Genomic DNA, 16032 nt, shown 5'->3' with positions numbered 1-16032 from the left:
CCTGTCTATCCTACTTCGTCAGAAGTTTTAAAATTATAAAGCCAAGCGTCCTTGTCAAAGACACCTAAGGTGATTCTCACGAGTTCCACGAGGTTTCCACGTGGGCCTTCTGGTCGATATTTGATAAAGGAGGTTCCTCCCCCTCCCTCTCCAGCAGCAGTATTTCCCTTCCAACAACACCCTGCGCTGCAATTGTTCCAGGCTGACATGTTTACGGCCACCACCATGAACCCTGACTGTCATTCCCCTATGGCTTGGTGAGCATCTGGGCCAGGACGAGTCCGTGTACTAGAACGCCGGCAACAGAGCACCCTTCCACCCCAGGACTACGTGCTTACCTGGAAAAGCTGAAGAAGTAAAGCGTGAAAGGGCCTAAGAATCTTCTCCTCCTTCCTCTCCGGCCTCCTCTTCTTCCCCTTCCTCAGCTTCCTCGGCTTCCTCTTCCTCTGCTTCCCCTTCTGCTCCCTCTTCCGTTACTTCTTCCGTCTTATTTAAACAAAAATTTCATTATTTGTGAGAAAGGTCACAGATACACTGAGGAAAGAAATGTAAACTCTCACACTAGAGATGAGGGCCTCCCACACTCCACCCCCAACACAGACATATCCCATCACACACACAATACACACAACACACATCACACACAATACACACAACACACCTCACACACACAACACACACAATATACATCTCACACACAATATACACAATACATACACACATCACACACACAATACATACATATCACACACAACACACATCATACATGCAACACACACATAATATACACAACATGCATCACACACACTACACAACACACACACCTATCACACACAACACACATCACACACAACACAGAATACACACACAACACACATCACATGCATCCCACACATAATACACACAACATATCACACATACAACATATCACACACAGAACATACATCACACACAGTACACACACACACACACACAGGCCCCACAATTTGGAATGGTGTTGCAGAGCACTACATTAATTCTAAAGGGTATTCATGATTTCTCTTAAGCATGTCGTCTTTACTCATATTAACAGACTATTGTCATCAAATTACTTTAAAAAATTTAGAAGGCTATTAGAAGAATAAAACATAAAAGGAATCTCAGAGAATAGAATTCTATTACAAAAGATGAAGCTTTTAAATGTGTAAGTTGGTTATATTTTGTTATAGGAATCTGATTTTTTTCAAGCCAAAGTCATCAGCAACCTATGACATATAAGCTGAAATTACTTCCAAATTAATAGTACCTCCTATCTTTATATATAAAAATGGGATTTTTAAAAATGGAAGCTTGATGGTGAAGCTGTGAAATGTGTAAACCTGGTGATTCACAGACCTGTACCCCTGAGGATAAACATACATTATATGTTTATTTAAAAAATTTAAAAATTAATTTAAAAAAATGGAAACTTGTCTAACAACAAAGAAACTAATGGAAAGATGTAATTTATAGATAATTTTTAAAATCATAGCATAGAACAGGCTAGAAATAACCTTTAGGTCTAGGAATAGGGATTAATTTGACAAAATGACATTAAAGCTAATGAAGCAGATCTATACTTACCGCCTTCCCTCCCTCAAAAACCATACACACAATTCATGAATGAAAGTAGATTACAAAAGGGTATTCATCAAGATTTGATGTGTGTGTGTGTGTGTGTGTGTGTGTAACTAGTGGCTACCTCTGGGTAATGGGGCTGTAAACTATTTTTGTCTTCCTTTTTAATCTGTACTTTCTCAATTTTTTATGAAGTCATGAACTATTTCTGGGGTGCCTGGGTGGCTCAGTCAACTGAGCATGTGACTCTTGGTTTCAACTCAATTCATGATCTCAGTGTCATGAGATCAAGCCCCAAATATGACCGTGCTGGCTGTGGAGCCTGGTTAAGATTCTCTCCCTCTCCTGCTCCTCCCTGCTCATCTAAAAATAAATAAATAATAAAAGATCATGAACTATTTCTTTTTTGTTTTAAAGGATTTTATTTATCTATATATTTTAGAGAACAAGAGAGGGAGAGCAGGTGCACGCCCACAAGCAGGGGGAGTGGGAGGGAGAGAAACAAGCAGACTCTGACCCAAGAACAAAGCCCTGTTCAGGGCTCAACCTCATGACCCTGAGATCATGACCTGAGCAGAAATCAAGAATCTGATAGTTAACTGAATGAGCCACCCAGGCACCCTGATCATGAACTATTTCTAATTTTAAAAAGCAACAATATTGGGGCACCTGGGTGGCTCAGTGGGTTAAGCCTCTGCCTTCGGTCCAGGTCATGATCTCAGGGTCCTGGGATCGAGCTTCACATCGGCCTCTCTGCTTGGCAGGGAGCCTGCTTCTCTCTCTCTGCTTGCTTCTCTGCCTACTTGTGATCTATCTCTCTCTGTGTCAAATAAAATAAATAAAATCTTTTTAAAAATTAAAATAAAATTAAATAAATAAATAAATAAATAAAAAGTAACAATAGATTTTTTTAGGGGAATTTCTTTTGACCTTCAGGACCCTTTTTAATGTTGATGACCTTCATCCACAAAGGACTTGATGAGACACCGAGATAATACGTTTGGTGATTTTTGGTAAATTATTCTCCCTATCCTTGAGTTCTCATTTTGATTGAGCTCTTTGATTAGCATTTTCAAACAATTAATCAAAAAACATTCATTCACAATATTCAAAAACTCTGGGTTACAGTGAAAGTCACTGAACGTCAGCTCACATGGGGGACTGGATACGAGGGAAAATCTGAGAACATTCCTTTGGACCTGCCCTCAGAATCCACCAACATTCTCTCAGCTGATTCCTCTACATACAGACATGATTCCATCCCTGCGAGGGTTTAAATTTAAAACTCCCTCGACGCCCAGGTCACATGCCTCAGGCTCAACAAGAATCTCAATCTGCCTCATTTGGACATGTAGCACATCGCAGCAATGAAAAAATCACATGCTGCCCTTGCAGGGCTAAAGTAATGAAATTCTCGTAAATGCCTTATAATGAAGTCCCTCCCCCAGTGCCGATTAGGAAGCAAATCAAAATTTCTCAAACAAGAGAAAGATCCTTCTTGGAAGCTTTCAATTAAGAATTAGAACATTTCAACAAGCAGGAAAAGAATGGGAAAGAAGGGGGTTCATCTGTAAAAAGGTTAAGCCGAGTTACAGACCTCCTCGGGTCTGGGGTCTCTTTCCCCCTTCTCATTTCCTGCTACTCACCTCAATCACTGAAAGAAAATTAAGGATTTGGGTGTTGTTTGGGTTTTTTTACTAAACACAAGTTCTTAATATAAAACAAATATTATTGTCTTTGAAATTAGATGGACTTTTTTTTATTAATTTTCAGCATAACAGAATTCATTGTTTTTGCACCATGCCCAGTGCTCCATGCAATACATACCCTCCTTAATACCCACCACCTTGTTCCCCCAACCTCCCACCCCCCGCCCCTTCAAAACCCTCACATTGTTTTTCAGAGTCCATAGTCTCTCATGGTTCACCTCCCATTCCAATTTCCCTCAACTCCCTTCTCCTCTCCATCTCCCCATGTCCTCCATGTTATTTGTTATGCTCCGCAAATAAGTGAGACCATATGATAATTGACTCTCTCTGCTTGACTTATTTCACTCAGCATAATCTCTTCCAGTCCCGTCCATGTTGATACAAAAGTTGGGTATTCATCCTTTCTGATGGAGGCATAATACTCCATAGTGTATATGGACCACATCTTCCTTATCCATTCATCCGTTGAAGGGCGTCTTGGTTCTTTCCACAGTTTGGCGACCGTGGCCATTGCTGCTATAAACATTGGGGTATAGATGGCCCTTCTTTTCACTACTAGATGGACTTTTTATGATGAGTTTTGAAATTGGCTACCCCCCTGACAAAACCTCAGGTTACCTAGAGCTTATATTCTCATCCAGTAGTTCTCAGAGTTGATGGGGCATCAGAAACACCTGAAGAGCTTGCTAACCCACAGTTTGCTGGGCTGCACCTCAGATGTTCTGATTCAAGAGATCTGGGGCCAGGCCTGAAAATGTGCATTTGCAGAGGTTCCCAGGTGAGGCTGCTGCTGCTGCTCTGGGAACCCCACTTTGAGAACCTCCACTGCATCTCTGTTCTCTCCCTTGAATCACGCTGATTGACAGCCAGAGCACGGTGAACACTCACAAGGAGTACGTTTGGTATTCATCTTCCGGGGGGGTTATGTTTCTTCCCACACTTGTGCATGGAAGTTAGAGTCATATTGTAATTACATCATTTCAATAAATATCATGGAAACCAATGAAATAGGAGCATGAAAGGATTTTTTTTCTATGTGAACTTAACAAAATGCTTTAGAAAGACCCAGTATTTGTAAGTCACCTTAAAAACTTATCATCAAATGAGGTGCCAAAAAACTGAGATACCCAGGGAGGTCTCACAAAACCCAGACAGATTACACACCTGGTTTACTTTGTAGGCATCTTTAAATTTCTGCTCTATTTTAATGAAGCCAAAACTAATTTTCTACACAGAAAAAGGAGTTCTGTTTGTGTTAGAAAGACAATAGGTGATTCTAATCATTGAACTCTTGTTAAAGAAATAGTCTTTCTCCTGCATCAAAAACACTAGCAGTAAGTATACGTGTGTATATTTCAAATTGGGGTGAAAATTCTAGGCTTCTATGTGTTTACAACTTAGCGCTTGAAGTGACTTCTTCAACTGGTCAAACCACCTTCAGTTCCAAACACAGGACGTGAGGTCTTCCCTTGTACCTGGGAATGTTGGTTATTATTTAAGTATACAATCTACAAGCAAACATCAGCCAATCCAATAATAGGTTACATTACATTACAGAGGATAAATCTTACTTCCTTAAATGTGTCTTTCATAGCTTTAATACTGTTTTTTAGTTGGGTTTTTGTTTCGTTTTATTTGGTTTTTCTTTTGTTGTTGTTGGTTTTAAGTAGGCCGCATGCCCAGCGTGGGGCTTGGACCCACAACCCTGAGATCAAGACCTGAGCTGAGATCAAGAGTCAGAGGCTTTACTGGCTGAGCCACCCAGGAGCCCCTCTAGTTTTTCTTTTAATGCTTTAATTGTGCTTTTAAATCTTATATCCTCAGTACTCCTAATTTCTGAGTACTTGTTTTGTTGGATTCTTAATCTTCTGTCTCCGTGACACTCGATTCTCTTCTATTTAAGTCTTATCTACCTTTATTCATAGAAGGCATTTCTTTTTTTTTTTTAAAGATTTTTTTTTTATTTATTCATTTGACAGAGAGAGAGATCACAAGTAGGCAGAGAGTCAGGCAGAGAGAGAGGAAGGGAAGCAGGCTCCCTGCAGAGCAGAGAGCCCGATGCGGGGCTCGATCCCAGGACCCTGAGATCATGACCTGAGCCGAAGGCAGCGGCTTAATCCACTGAGCCACCCAGGCGCCCCCATAGAAGGCATTTCTTTTTTAAATTCTTTATCTTATTGAATGCATATGCTTCCTTTGCATCCTTAATTTTAAGTCTTTTTATAATCCTTTTCCTTCTTGTCAGTGGGTGTTTTCTCTTGTGGACGTACGAAGAGGGCCAAGAGGAAGGCTGTGCCCCAGCAGGGACTCAGAGGCTCTTGCTATGCAAGCTCTTACCCTCTTCAATCCTGGCCTCCTAAAGGAAGACAGACTCTCAACCTCAGTTCTATCAGACAACTGAAGGCCTGCCGGTCCAAGCCCTACAGGGCCTCATTCACCAGTCACGGGAGGCAAGCTCCTGGTGACTCTATGGCTCACAAGTGGATGAGAAGCACTGCTCTAATATAACTTCCAGGTTGGGGGAGGGCATGTTAGAAATTCTTCCCAAATTAGTCACGCTCTCCCTGGATAGATTCCCACTAGAGCCATGTTATGGTTTCCTAATGTTGCGTATCTTCCAGACACTTCATGACGAGCTGTGTGTGTGAACTTCCATGATACACAGCTATATTTGACTTGATATTACATGCTATCTTGACATCCGGTAAAATCTGGAAGGCCGGAAATGGCCTTAGGACTGGCCAAAGATTAGGTCTCCTACCTAAGCAGCCTGCTTTACCAAGGACCCAGGTACCACCGTGCCTGCCTTTCCCCTGGAATTATTCCAACAAGCCAATCACAGGGCACACTGAGCCCTCTTGATACCACAAAGCCTGCCTCCCACCCCTCAAACTGTTCACACTGTCCCGAGGGCACCCCCTATGTCCCTGCACTGTGTTGATGTCCTCATCCCTTGGGCATAGAGAATATGTCATGAACTGCGGTGAATCTCATCTGCCCCATCTCAAGGGCTGTGTGTTGGCCATCCCCATGACCATCGGAAGGCATCCTTCCCCTAACAACGAGGTGCACAGGAGGCATTCTGAACAACACGGCTAAGCACCATGCAAACTGCATTAACTGTTCACACTGTGCAGTAAGGGGGAGGGGAAGAACAGAAGCATGACCTGGTCCAGCCCTGCAGACTCCACAGGCAACACCTCCACCAAGGGGGCTCCAGCTAGGGGCACCACCACACCCTATTTCTCCATCCACCTTTCTTCGATAAATTTGCCTCTGACTTGCTATAGCTCCCTTCTCAGCAAGCTAAAGGAGGATTATCGGGGATGTAGGCTACGTTAGCTTCTTCGTGTCATGAAGAACAGGGAGAATGTGGCTACAGCCACAATTCTCTGACTTAAAGATGATTTTATTAAGCACTGCTGTTAAATATGCTACTGTACCTGTTGTCACTGTCCCTCCACTCTTCCGTAGGTCCACAAGTAGAAATTTTTAAAAATACATGAATTCATTCAATTTTAACTTTTTTTTTTTAAAGATTTTATTTATTTATTTGACGGACAGAGATCACACATAGGCAGAGAGGCAGGCAGAGAGAGAGGAAGGGAAGCAGGCTCCCCACTGAGCTGAGAGCCCGATGCCGGGCTCGATTCCAGGACCCTGGGATCATGACCTGAGCCGAAGGCAGAGGCTTTAACCCACCGAGCCACCCAGGCGCCCCCCAAAAAGGAATTTTAAAAAGTAATTTACAATAAAACATTAGGCATTTCAATATGAATTTCTTGTCAGGGCTACATTAAGAGACATAACAAAGCAATCAGATGCTCACAGCTACAGGCAGATCATCGTGGACACGAAGTTACAAATGCAGACAGATACATATGTCTTTTGATTACACACATGTGCCCATTTTGCTGGTGATAGACACAGGTGTGCGGTATAGGTGGTGACTCCAACACTGCCACCAGCACCGCCATTGATGATGTGATTTTTTTTTTCATATTAGTAAACACTTCTTGGTAAAGTTTGGAAGTGTTTTCCCTTGATTTATAATCTATGCAAAAATTACCTTATGGTGTTATCTAAAACAGATTTATATTCTAGATTCAGAGCGTTACAAACAGATTCATGCCCCATGGAGAAAAGCCAGGAGAGGGAAAAATGGATACAGATTTAAGAGACATTTAAAAAAAATGGAATGTGTGGATCTTGTCTGAGTCCAGATTCAAGTAAACACACTTTCTTGAGATGTTCAGGTGGATCTGAACACGGACTAAGTGTTGAATGATGCGGAAGCACTGCTGATAATTTTGTGGGATATGATAATGATACTGTGGTTATGTAAGGCAAAACTGTCCTTATTTAGTAGAGTTGCACTGTGATATACTTAAGAGTGCTATGCCACATTATATGGGATTTGCTTGAAAAGATTCAGCAATGAGAGAAAAAATATATATATGGAAAGGAAGGAAAGGATGAATCAAGAGTAGCAAAACATTTCAAAGCCTGAAATGGATCCGATATGATCTAAAGTTTCAGGGTAAAGATTAATTTGAATCAGGTTATTTTAAGGCAATTTTAACATAGTCCTCAGAATCAACAAAAATGTGAGCATAGAGAATAAGAAGACCAGATGAAACAAGATGAAAACTAGACCAAATTAGATTGGCCAGTTGAAAGCAAATTTAGGGACCCCTGGTGGTTCAATCTGCAATTTTGGCTCAAGTATGACCCCAGGGTTCCGGGATTGGGTCCCACACTGAACTCCCCGATCAGCAGGGAGTCTGCTCCTCCGTCTCCCATTGTCTCTCAAATAAATAAACAAAATCCCCAAAAAAAAAAAAAAAAAAAGAAATTCTCTCCCCTTCTCTCTGCCCCTCTCCCCTGCTCACTTGCACATGCGCGCGCTCTCTCTCTCAAAAAAACTTAAAAAAATCTTTACGGGTGCCTGGGTGGCTCAGTCATTTAAGCATCTGCCTTCAGTTTAGGTCATGCTCTCAGGGTCCTGGAATTAAGCCCCACGTCAGGCTTTAAGTTAAATCTAAAAACTAAACAAACGGGGCACCTGGTTGGCTCAGTTGTTTGAGCACCCGATCTTAATTTTGGCTCAGGTCATGATCTCCAGGTCGTGGGATCAAGTCCTGGGTCACACTCTGCATGCTAATCACTGAGTCTGCTTCAGATTCTCTGTCTCCCTCTGCCCTTCCCCCACTCATACTCTCTTTCCCTCTCTCTCTCTCTAAAATAAATAAAATCTTTACAAATGTATTTAAAATTAAACTATGATACATTTTCATCAAAATGAAAGACATTAATGCATTGATGAAATATATAAATAGCAAAGACATGATAACTAAGTGATGCCTACTTATTTTATGTGTTATGCTTGAAGCCCTTAGAATGCAGATTACAGACATTTTTTCCCCACTCTTACTCCTGAGAAAACATAATTCATTAGTAATACTGCCTCATTATGTGTTTAATTCTGTCTATATCCAGAGAACATGGGAGATCTGTAGCTATCTAGGAGAAATCAGACCATACATGCAAGCAATTAAAAATTAAAATAAAATTATGTCTTTTCTGAATTTATGTCCCTGTAAGTATGCCTTTAGTTCAGTTCTGAACCAGTAAATAAAAGTAGTCAAAAAGTTAATCCTCCATCAAAACAAAATAATCACATTTCTGAAACATTGAGTATTTAAACACTGATTTCTGGTTAAAGAAAGGAATGGGCGAGGTAGGAGAGGGTGAAGTCATCCCAACTTCAGAGAGGCCTGCACTGTACCAGCCCACTGGAATTTCGGTTTGCCTGGATCAAAGTAGTAGGACCAGGCTATATCTCCTACAAATGTAAGGAAACAAGAATTTTTCTAGCCCTTCCCAAAACAGCCCTTGCTAAGTGTCTGTGGGGCCAGTATATTAGAATTGCTTTAATTATAAGTGGAGGGAGCAGTCCCTAAGAATTCCTCATGCCTTACAACTCGGGCAGTGAGCTTATGGAATCTTGCCCTGGGGGAGTTGAAAGCAATCTCACCTTCCCATAGCCTCTCACTCCATTCCTCCTTTGGACAGACAAGGTCACCAAGGCCAGAGAGAGAGTTAAATAATTTGCTAAAGGTCAGAGGACAAGTAAGCAACACAATCAGGATTGACTTTGAGGCTCCTGGTCCCTGATTCAGTGCCCTTCCTATCTACCTACCATGCTATTTCTCAACATCAGGAACAGAAAAGGCAAAATCATGGAAGACGGGTGATAAGGACCCACCACATCCCCATTGCAGCCCCCGTTCTTGGCCAGCTCTGGAAGCACACTCTCAGATTTCTGAGGTTGGCAGAGAAAATACAGAACCAGGAAGGCTGCTCCAGCTGGCCAGGTCGAGTCAGCCCCACAGGTCTGCCCAGCACACGGAATCTCCAAACTAATCCCTACACCGCTGGCAAGGCACCAAGTTTCAGTGCTAAGATAATGTCCAAGAAAAGAGAGGCCCACTCTTGTTGGTTTCTCAGCAATGTGTTGAGTTCAGCCCATTCTTGGGCCCTCCCTTCCATGACCCCCAGCTTCTCTCATGGGGCACAGCACCCTAGTATTCCTTATCCCTGACCCGATCTCTACACCATGGCGAGGGATGTTGTCCCAGGACACCACACACCTTACCATGCTTCCCTCGTGTTGAGAAACTTCCATCGTTACAAGAAACTTCCATCTGTTATCCTAAGGATGGCTGGAAGAGCATCACAGTTGGGCCCCTGCTTACCCCCCACCCTGCCATACCCCTCACCACTCCTTATTTCGGCCATATGGACCACATGCTACTTTCTCACATTGGCCACCTTCTAGGACACTGCTTAAAATGACACCTTCAAGGAAGACGCTCCTGACCCACAAGGCTGAGTTACGGGATCCCTTCATCTGTTCCCATGACCATCATTTATCTGTCTCCCTGACTGGTCTGTGTACTCCTTCGGGCATGTCCTGTGTCTTCATTCATTTTTGGGTCTCCAGGATCCAGCCCCTGTCTGGAACCAAGGTATAAGCTCACTAAATGTGCTAAGTGACCAGATAAATGAACAAATACTCTGCTGACAACTGTTTGGACCTCTAAAAACATTAATTTCTCTTTTATCCACATGATATCAAATTAAAATGTGCAACAGAAAATTATCAGCTATGTAGAATTTCACATTTTTCTAAATTCAATTATCTATATGAAGTGCATTCAGCTGAACCAAACGCACTAACAAGACACACACTGCTAAAAATGGGGTCATACTTAGAGCAAGGCTGGAGGACGGGAGGGGGTCCCACAGGAATCAGTGCAAGCCAGAGCTTTGACAGTTAGCCAGCAGCAATTACCAAGGGACCAAAGACTCCCTACCAAGATCTGAATTGATCTTAATTTCTTAAAAGAAACATAAAATGGGGAAAGTAATTGCCCAGAGTATTTATAGAACGACTTAGCCACCCAAAAAATCAAGAATACTTTGAAGAACCCAGGATGTGACCATCACCAGCTCTCCTAGAACATAAGCTCTGGGGGAGCAGAGACGCTGTTGTTTTCATCACTCTGTCCCTGGTCCCCAGAATCCTGCCTGGCAGGCAGCAGCACAAGCTGTCAACAGCATATTTTTTTTTAAAGATTTTATTTATTTGATGGAGAGAGAGAGATCACAAGTAGGCAGAGAGGCAGGCAGAGAGAGAGGGGGAAGCAGGCTCCCCGCCGAGCAGAGAGCCGATACGGGGCTCGATCCCAGGACCCTGAGATCATGACCTGAGCCGAAGGCAGAGGCTTTAACCCACTGAGCCCCCCAGGTGCCCGTCAATAGTATATTGAATGGATGCACTTATATTCGCTATTTCTGCCTCTAATCCCTCATAGGAGGAGGGGGATATATTATGGAAATAGAACTTAAACTCCCATCCTTAGATCACAGAATTATAAAACATCAGAATTGGCAGAACCTTAAAAGTCATCCATATTCAATGCTTGAGACAGACCTTTATGATTGGCAAATAATTATACCAGCAAAAATCTTTTGTTTTGTAAGATCATTATGATCACGTGGTCAGTTGAGCTAAGCTCTTGCAAATCTTAGGATAGGCTATGCATCATTCAACTGATAAAGCCACAACTTAAAATCATTTTACCTTGTTGCTCCTATAATAAAGATAGGGGAAGCCTCTGCAGTGGAGAGTCTTAGAACCTTCCCCGGCAGCTATCCTGGTTGGGAACTTGGCCAGCGAGCCAGGCCACACAGGTGGCATGCAGCCAGGATGAGGGACAGGTGTCAGCTGTGGTGAGTGTCAGGCAGTGGCCGGTTAGGACAGGTGGCTGGTGTGGAAGGAAACTGAGGGCCAGCCCAAAGTGACCTGAGGAGGGCGAGTGGTCTCCGAGTGGCTGGAAATCTCAGGGACAAAGGCAGAGTTCTCTCCATCTCCCGGCACTGCAGGGATCTGGCCTGAGACTCAGTAGCTCCTCAAAGACCTAAACCTATCTCTGCCCCTCAAGAAATCAACTCTCCGGGGTGCCTGGGTGGCTCAGTGGTTTAAGTCTCTGCCTTCAGCTCAGGTCATGATCTTGGTGTCCTGGGATCGAGTCCCATATAGGGCTCTCTGCTCAACGGGGAGCCTGCTTCCTCCTCTCCCTCTCTCTGCCTGCCTCTCTGCCTACTTGTGATCTTTCTGTGTCAAATAAATAAATCAAATCTTTAAAAAAAGAAAGAAAGAAATCAACTCTCCTCAGGACTGGTTTTGGAGCAAGCCGAGTGGGCTTTACAAGCCATAATCATGTAGTCAGGCAAGCCAAGGTCTTAAGAGATTTTTGGAGAGGACCACTGAGTTGGCAAGAAGCACAACTTAAAATAATTGTTACCTCAGGGGAAACCAAACACGAAGGTGAACCAGCTACAACATGTCCAGGCTCCCATAAAGTTCTCACGAGGCCCCCAGACCGCAGCCCCTTCCTCAGAGTGCACCCTGCAGATGAGGTGAACTTCTGCTTCCTTCCCTTCCTCCTCAGAGGCCACGCACAGCTCACCTCTCCTCCCTAGCTCCCCATCCCTCCCGGGTCAGCAGGGAAGACAACCACCAAGTCCCCTCTCTACTGGGGTCTGGAGCAACAGAGGAGATCTTCTGTTCACCGTCCTGCCTCCCAAATTCCCCCAACCCCCCAGCGCCTGGTAAGGCGTATCTTGGCCTCTGGCGTTTAAGAGCCGGGACACTTGTGTTGGTGGTCAGGGGAAGTCCGTTTCACTACAGGAGGTGATGGCTTCTGTCTCCATTTCTGATTTGTTTTGTAAACCAAGAGTGATATTCTTAGATAAATATTTCTCACCACTAAAATGGCATCAAAGGGGCATGTGGGTGGCTCAGTCAGTGAAGCGTCTGCCTTTGGCTTGGGTCATGGGATCGAGTCCCATGTCGTGCTCCCTGCTCAGTGGGGAGTCTGCTCCTTCCTCTCCCTCTGCTCCTCCCCAGCTGTGTCTCTGTGTCTTTCTCTCAAATAAATAAATAAATAAAATCTTTAAAAACTAAATAAGTAGATAAAATGAAATAAGATAAAAAGGCATCAAGTATGTCCCGAGTGAGCACTTAGAGGAACAAGCCCACGCCTCAGATGCTTACTTAGCCTGTTATCCCTCGGTTTAACGTCGCCAGACGCCTCAGGCAGTTGCTACCATTGTACACTTGAAAACTATTCTTAACACACAAAGGAAAGGCCTGCAATGAGGGTGCACACTGAGTCAGCTCTGTAGTCTGTTCCACAGAGGCAGCGGCATCACGTTCTGGTGTCCACACTGCCCCGTGGCTATGGGGGATGTCAGCCCTGGGCGCCGCCACAGGCAGGCCACATAGGACGCTGAACAATGTCCCTGTACATCTATAATTATTTCAGAAGGAAAGGTGAAAATATGTTTGGACTCTATGTCATAAATAGTGTGGCCAAATGCCAGGATATGAATGATGTTTTGTTCTCCTTAGCACACAACTCTGGGGACAGGGAATGGAGTTACTACCCCTCCCACACTCCAAGAAGACAGCCACAGGTTGGTGGTTGGGCTCCTGGGGAAGAATGCAGAGGCCTTGCTTTTTAAGACCGTAGGCCTGCTAGGAGAGGCGATGAATCTCGACAGTCCCTATAAAGGGGGGCTTGGAGCTTGGGTTTGGAGTTGTCTTGACAGAAGCAGCCAGAGTGGGGACACAGGGGCAGAAGGGGAAATGCTGAACCCCGGGGCAGCAGATGCGCTCCGTCAGAGGCAGAGGGCCTGACCCAGCCAAGGGGCCAGTGTCCACCAGCCCCTCACCCTGATGGAAGGTCCCGCCAGCATGAGGTGGAGGGCTGAAGCAGATAGCATGCTGGCAGACAAACAGAAGAAGCTGACATTCTTGCCACATGATTTAGGACCCAAAGGAGGCTCACGGGTCCTGGAACCCTTCTATTCCCCACGGAGGGAGCAGAGGGAGCCCTGCTGTTCAAATACAACCGGCCAGGAGGAGCAAAACATTAAGAGTCCATGGAATCTCCTCCCGGTGGTTTTCAACAGACCAGAGCTTTATCTAAAAAAGCTCTGGCTTTCTGGATTGATCTGGGCTGTAAGATCTAGAAGAATCTACCAGGACGTGTCTAGTGCTTTGAAAATCAATGTTTAAAGAGGTAAGACCCAGCAATCTAGTTAGCTTCTCCGTTAGTTACAAATTAACCTATCTAAGTCCGAGTGCACCGTGGGTCAAAAGGTGTGACGACAAAAAGCCTGGGTGGCCGTCCCATCTTAACCCTGAAAAACAAACCCAAGGGGTGCCTGGGTGGCTCTGTCGGCTGAGCGTCTGACTCTTGATTCCAGCTCAGACCAAGATCTCAGGGTCAGGAGACGAGACTTACGTCAGGCTCCAGGCCCAGCAGGGAGTCTGAGATTCTCTTGCCCTCTGCCCCTCCCCCATGCACTCCTCTCTTTCTCTCTCAAATAAATAAATAAATCTGAATGAATGAATGAATGAAAGAACCCCAAAAACATTTAAACTGATGAGAGGTTTTTTAAGTACAAAATGCAACCATTCAAAATATAAGATAGTTTCGTCTCCTTTTCAAATTTCAGTCCATTTTCCTCTATACTCAGTCCCAAAGTTAATCATGTTACTATGCATTTGTGATGCCCACTGACAAATCATGGGGTTTCTTTCTTACACAACTGAATTAAAGTGAGGCAAAGGCATGGATCATTGTCAAATGGAAGAAAGTCAGAATCTATCTTTATGTAGAATATTATTAAAGAGTTGAAGATGAGTTTGATCATTAATGTGAGTAATACATTCATCTAAAATTAAAATGTCTTTTACTTAGTCATTTCTCCATCAGAGCCCAGGCAAAAATAACAAAAATTATTTTTTTTATATTCCTACCAGGATTATAATTTACTTTGTAAGGAGTTCTCAATTCAAAAAAAAAAAAAACAAAACAAAAACAAAAACCTAACAAACAGAACCCCAGATCTGATGGCTTAGCACCTCCCTGAACACCAGCTGAGAAGAGGAAGTAGACCCATCTTTGCTGTAGCTATAAAAATGTTACCTTCCTCTGGATCCCCAGGAGAAAGGGATTAGGGTGTAATGTTTCTTAGTTTCTCCATCTTACAGGAAGCAAACTGGATTTCAGAAAGTATTAATCAATAATACCATAAGAGGGCGCTAAGCAATTCCTGTAGTCTGCACTATAAAAACACGGATTTTCAAATGACAATGTAACGAGATTGCCACTATATTTAATTTAAAATTTATTATTTCTGAACGATACAGGCTGCCACGAAACTCCATCTAACTTCTAGGTTGGGATTAAAGATCCTGTGTTTTTCCAAACAAAAGACTTCAAAGAGTCTTGAATTATCAACACTTTGAAATAGCCATCTTTATTTTTTAAATTTTATTTATTTATTTGACAGACCCAGTCAGAAAGGGAACACAAGCAAGGGGAGTGGGATGGGGGGGGGGGGAGAAGCAGGCCTCCCGCTGAGCAAGAGGGCCAATGAGGGGCTTGATCTCAGGACCCTGGAATCACTACTCGAGCTGAAGGCAGATGCTTAACGACTGCTTACGACCAAGACGCCCCTAGCCATCTTTAAATATGAGGAACTTACTGCCCTGGCCCCTCCAGATTTAAATTCTTTAAGATACAAATGAATTGATACCCATGCCCACCCCAACAAGCCCATAACATGGTTCCCTAGGGCCCTTTCTAACCACATTCTGTCTGCTGGGAATGAGATATCTACACCTTTTCTGGAATCAATAAATCAGTAAAAAAAAAAATCATAAATAGGTAAAAACGCAAACCATCATAGTTCAGTAAACAAGTCTCTGTTAAAACTGGCCCAATGCTTTTCGACCACTGAAACTCCGAGGGGGGCTCAGCCCGATGTCCACAACCCAACACACTCAGCTCCCTGAGCACCACCATTTCCGCTTACCTGGCTTCCCAGCCACATTTTCAGAATTCCATGACTAAGTGGCCCATCTGATCCCCCATTCTCTCAGCCTGGCCATTCTAGAACTACAGTCTGCCCTGCACTCCCACACCCACACCCCCTGCCCTTTATTCTAGGGCCCCGGAATTGGGACGCCTTTAGAATTAGATCACAGGCCTTGGAGCTGCTGATATTCCCATGATTGGATCTGAACTGACTATGGGTTTCCCTCCCCAGGGCCCCTTCTCTATCCCCAGCTCCTACTGGCTTC

The 16032-nt window shown here is 43.8% G+C and overlaps 1 protein-coding gene across 1 annotated transcript in view; it reads right to left on the bottom strand.

The window, feature by feature from the left end:
• The window catches only part of SH3BGR (SH3 domain binding glutamate rich protein), a 53084-nt gene that overhangs the window by 2546 nt on the left and 34506 nt on the right, over positions 1–16032 (bottom strand). Inside the window, exon 6 of the mRNA XM_046001612.1 lies at positions 339–486. Within this exon, the coding sequence (XP_045857568.1) occupies positions 373–486 (114 nt within the window). The 3' untranslated portion in view covers positions 339–372. The remainder of the gene's footprint in view (positions 1–338; positions 487–16032) is intronic.

Source organism: Meles meles, chromosome 4 (genome assembly GCF_922984935.1).
Source record: "Meles meles chromosome 4, mMelMel3.1 paternal haplotype, whole genome shotgun sequence".
NCBI classification, from domain to species: Eukaryota; Metazoa; Chordata; class Mammalia; order Carnivora; family Mustelidae; genus Meles; species Meles meles.
Note: the sequence above shows the minus strand (reverse complement) of the source record. Positions and strands in the feature narration are given on the sequence as shown.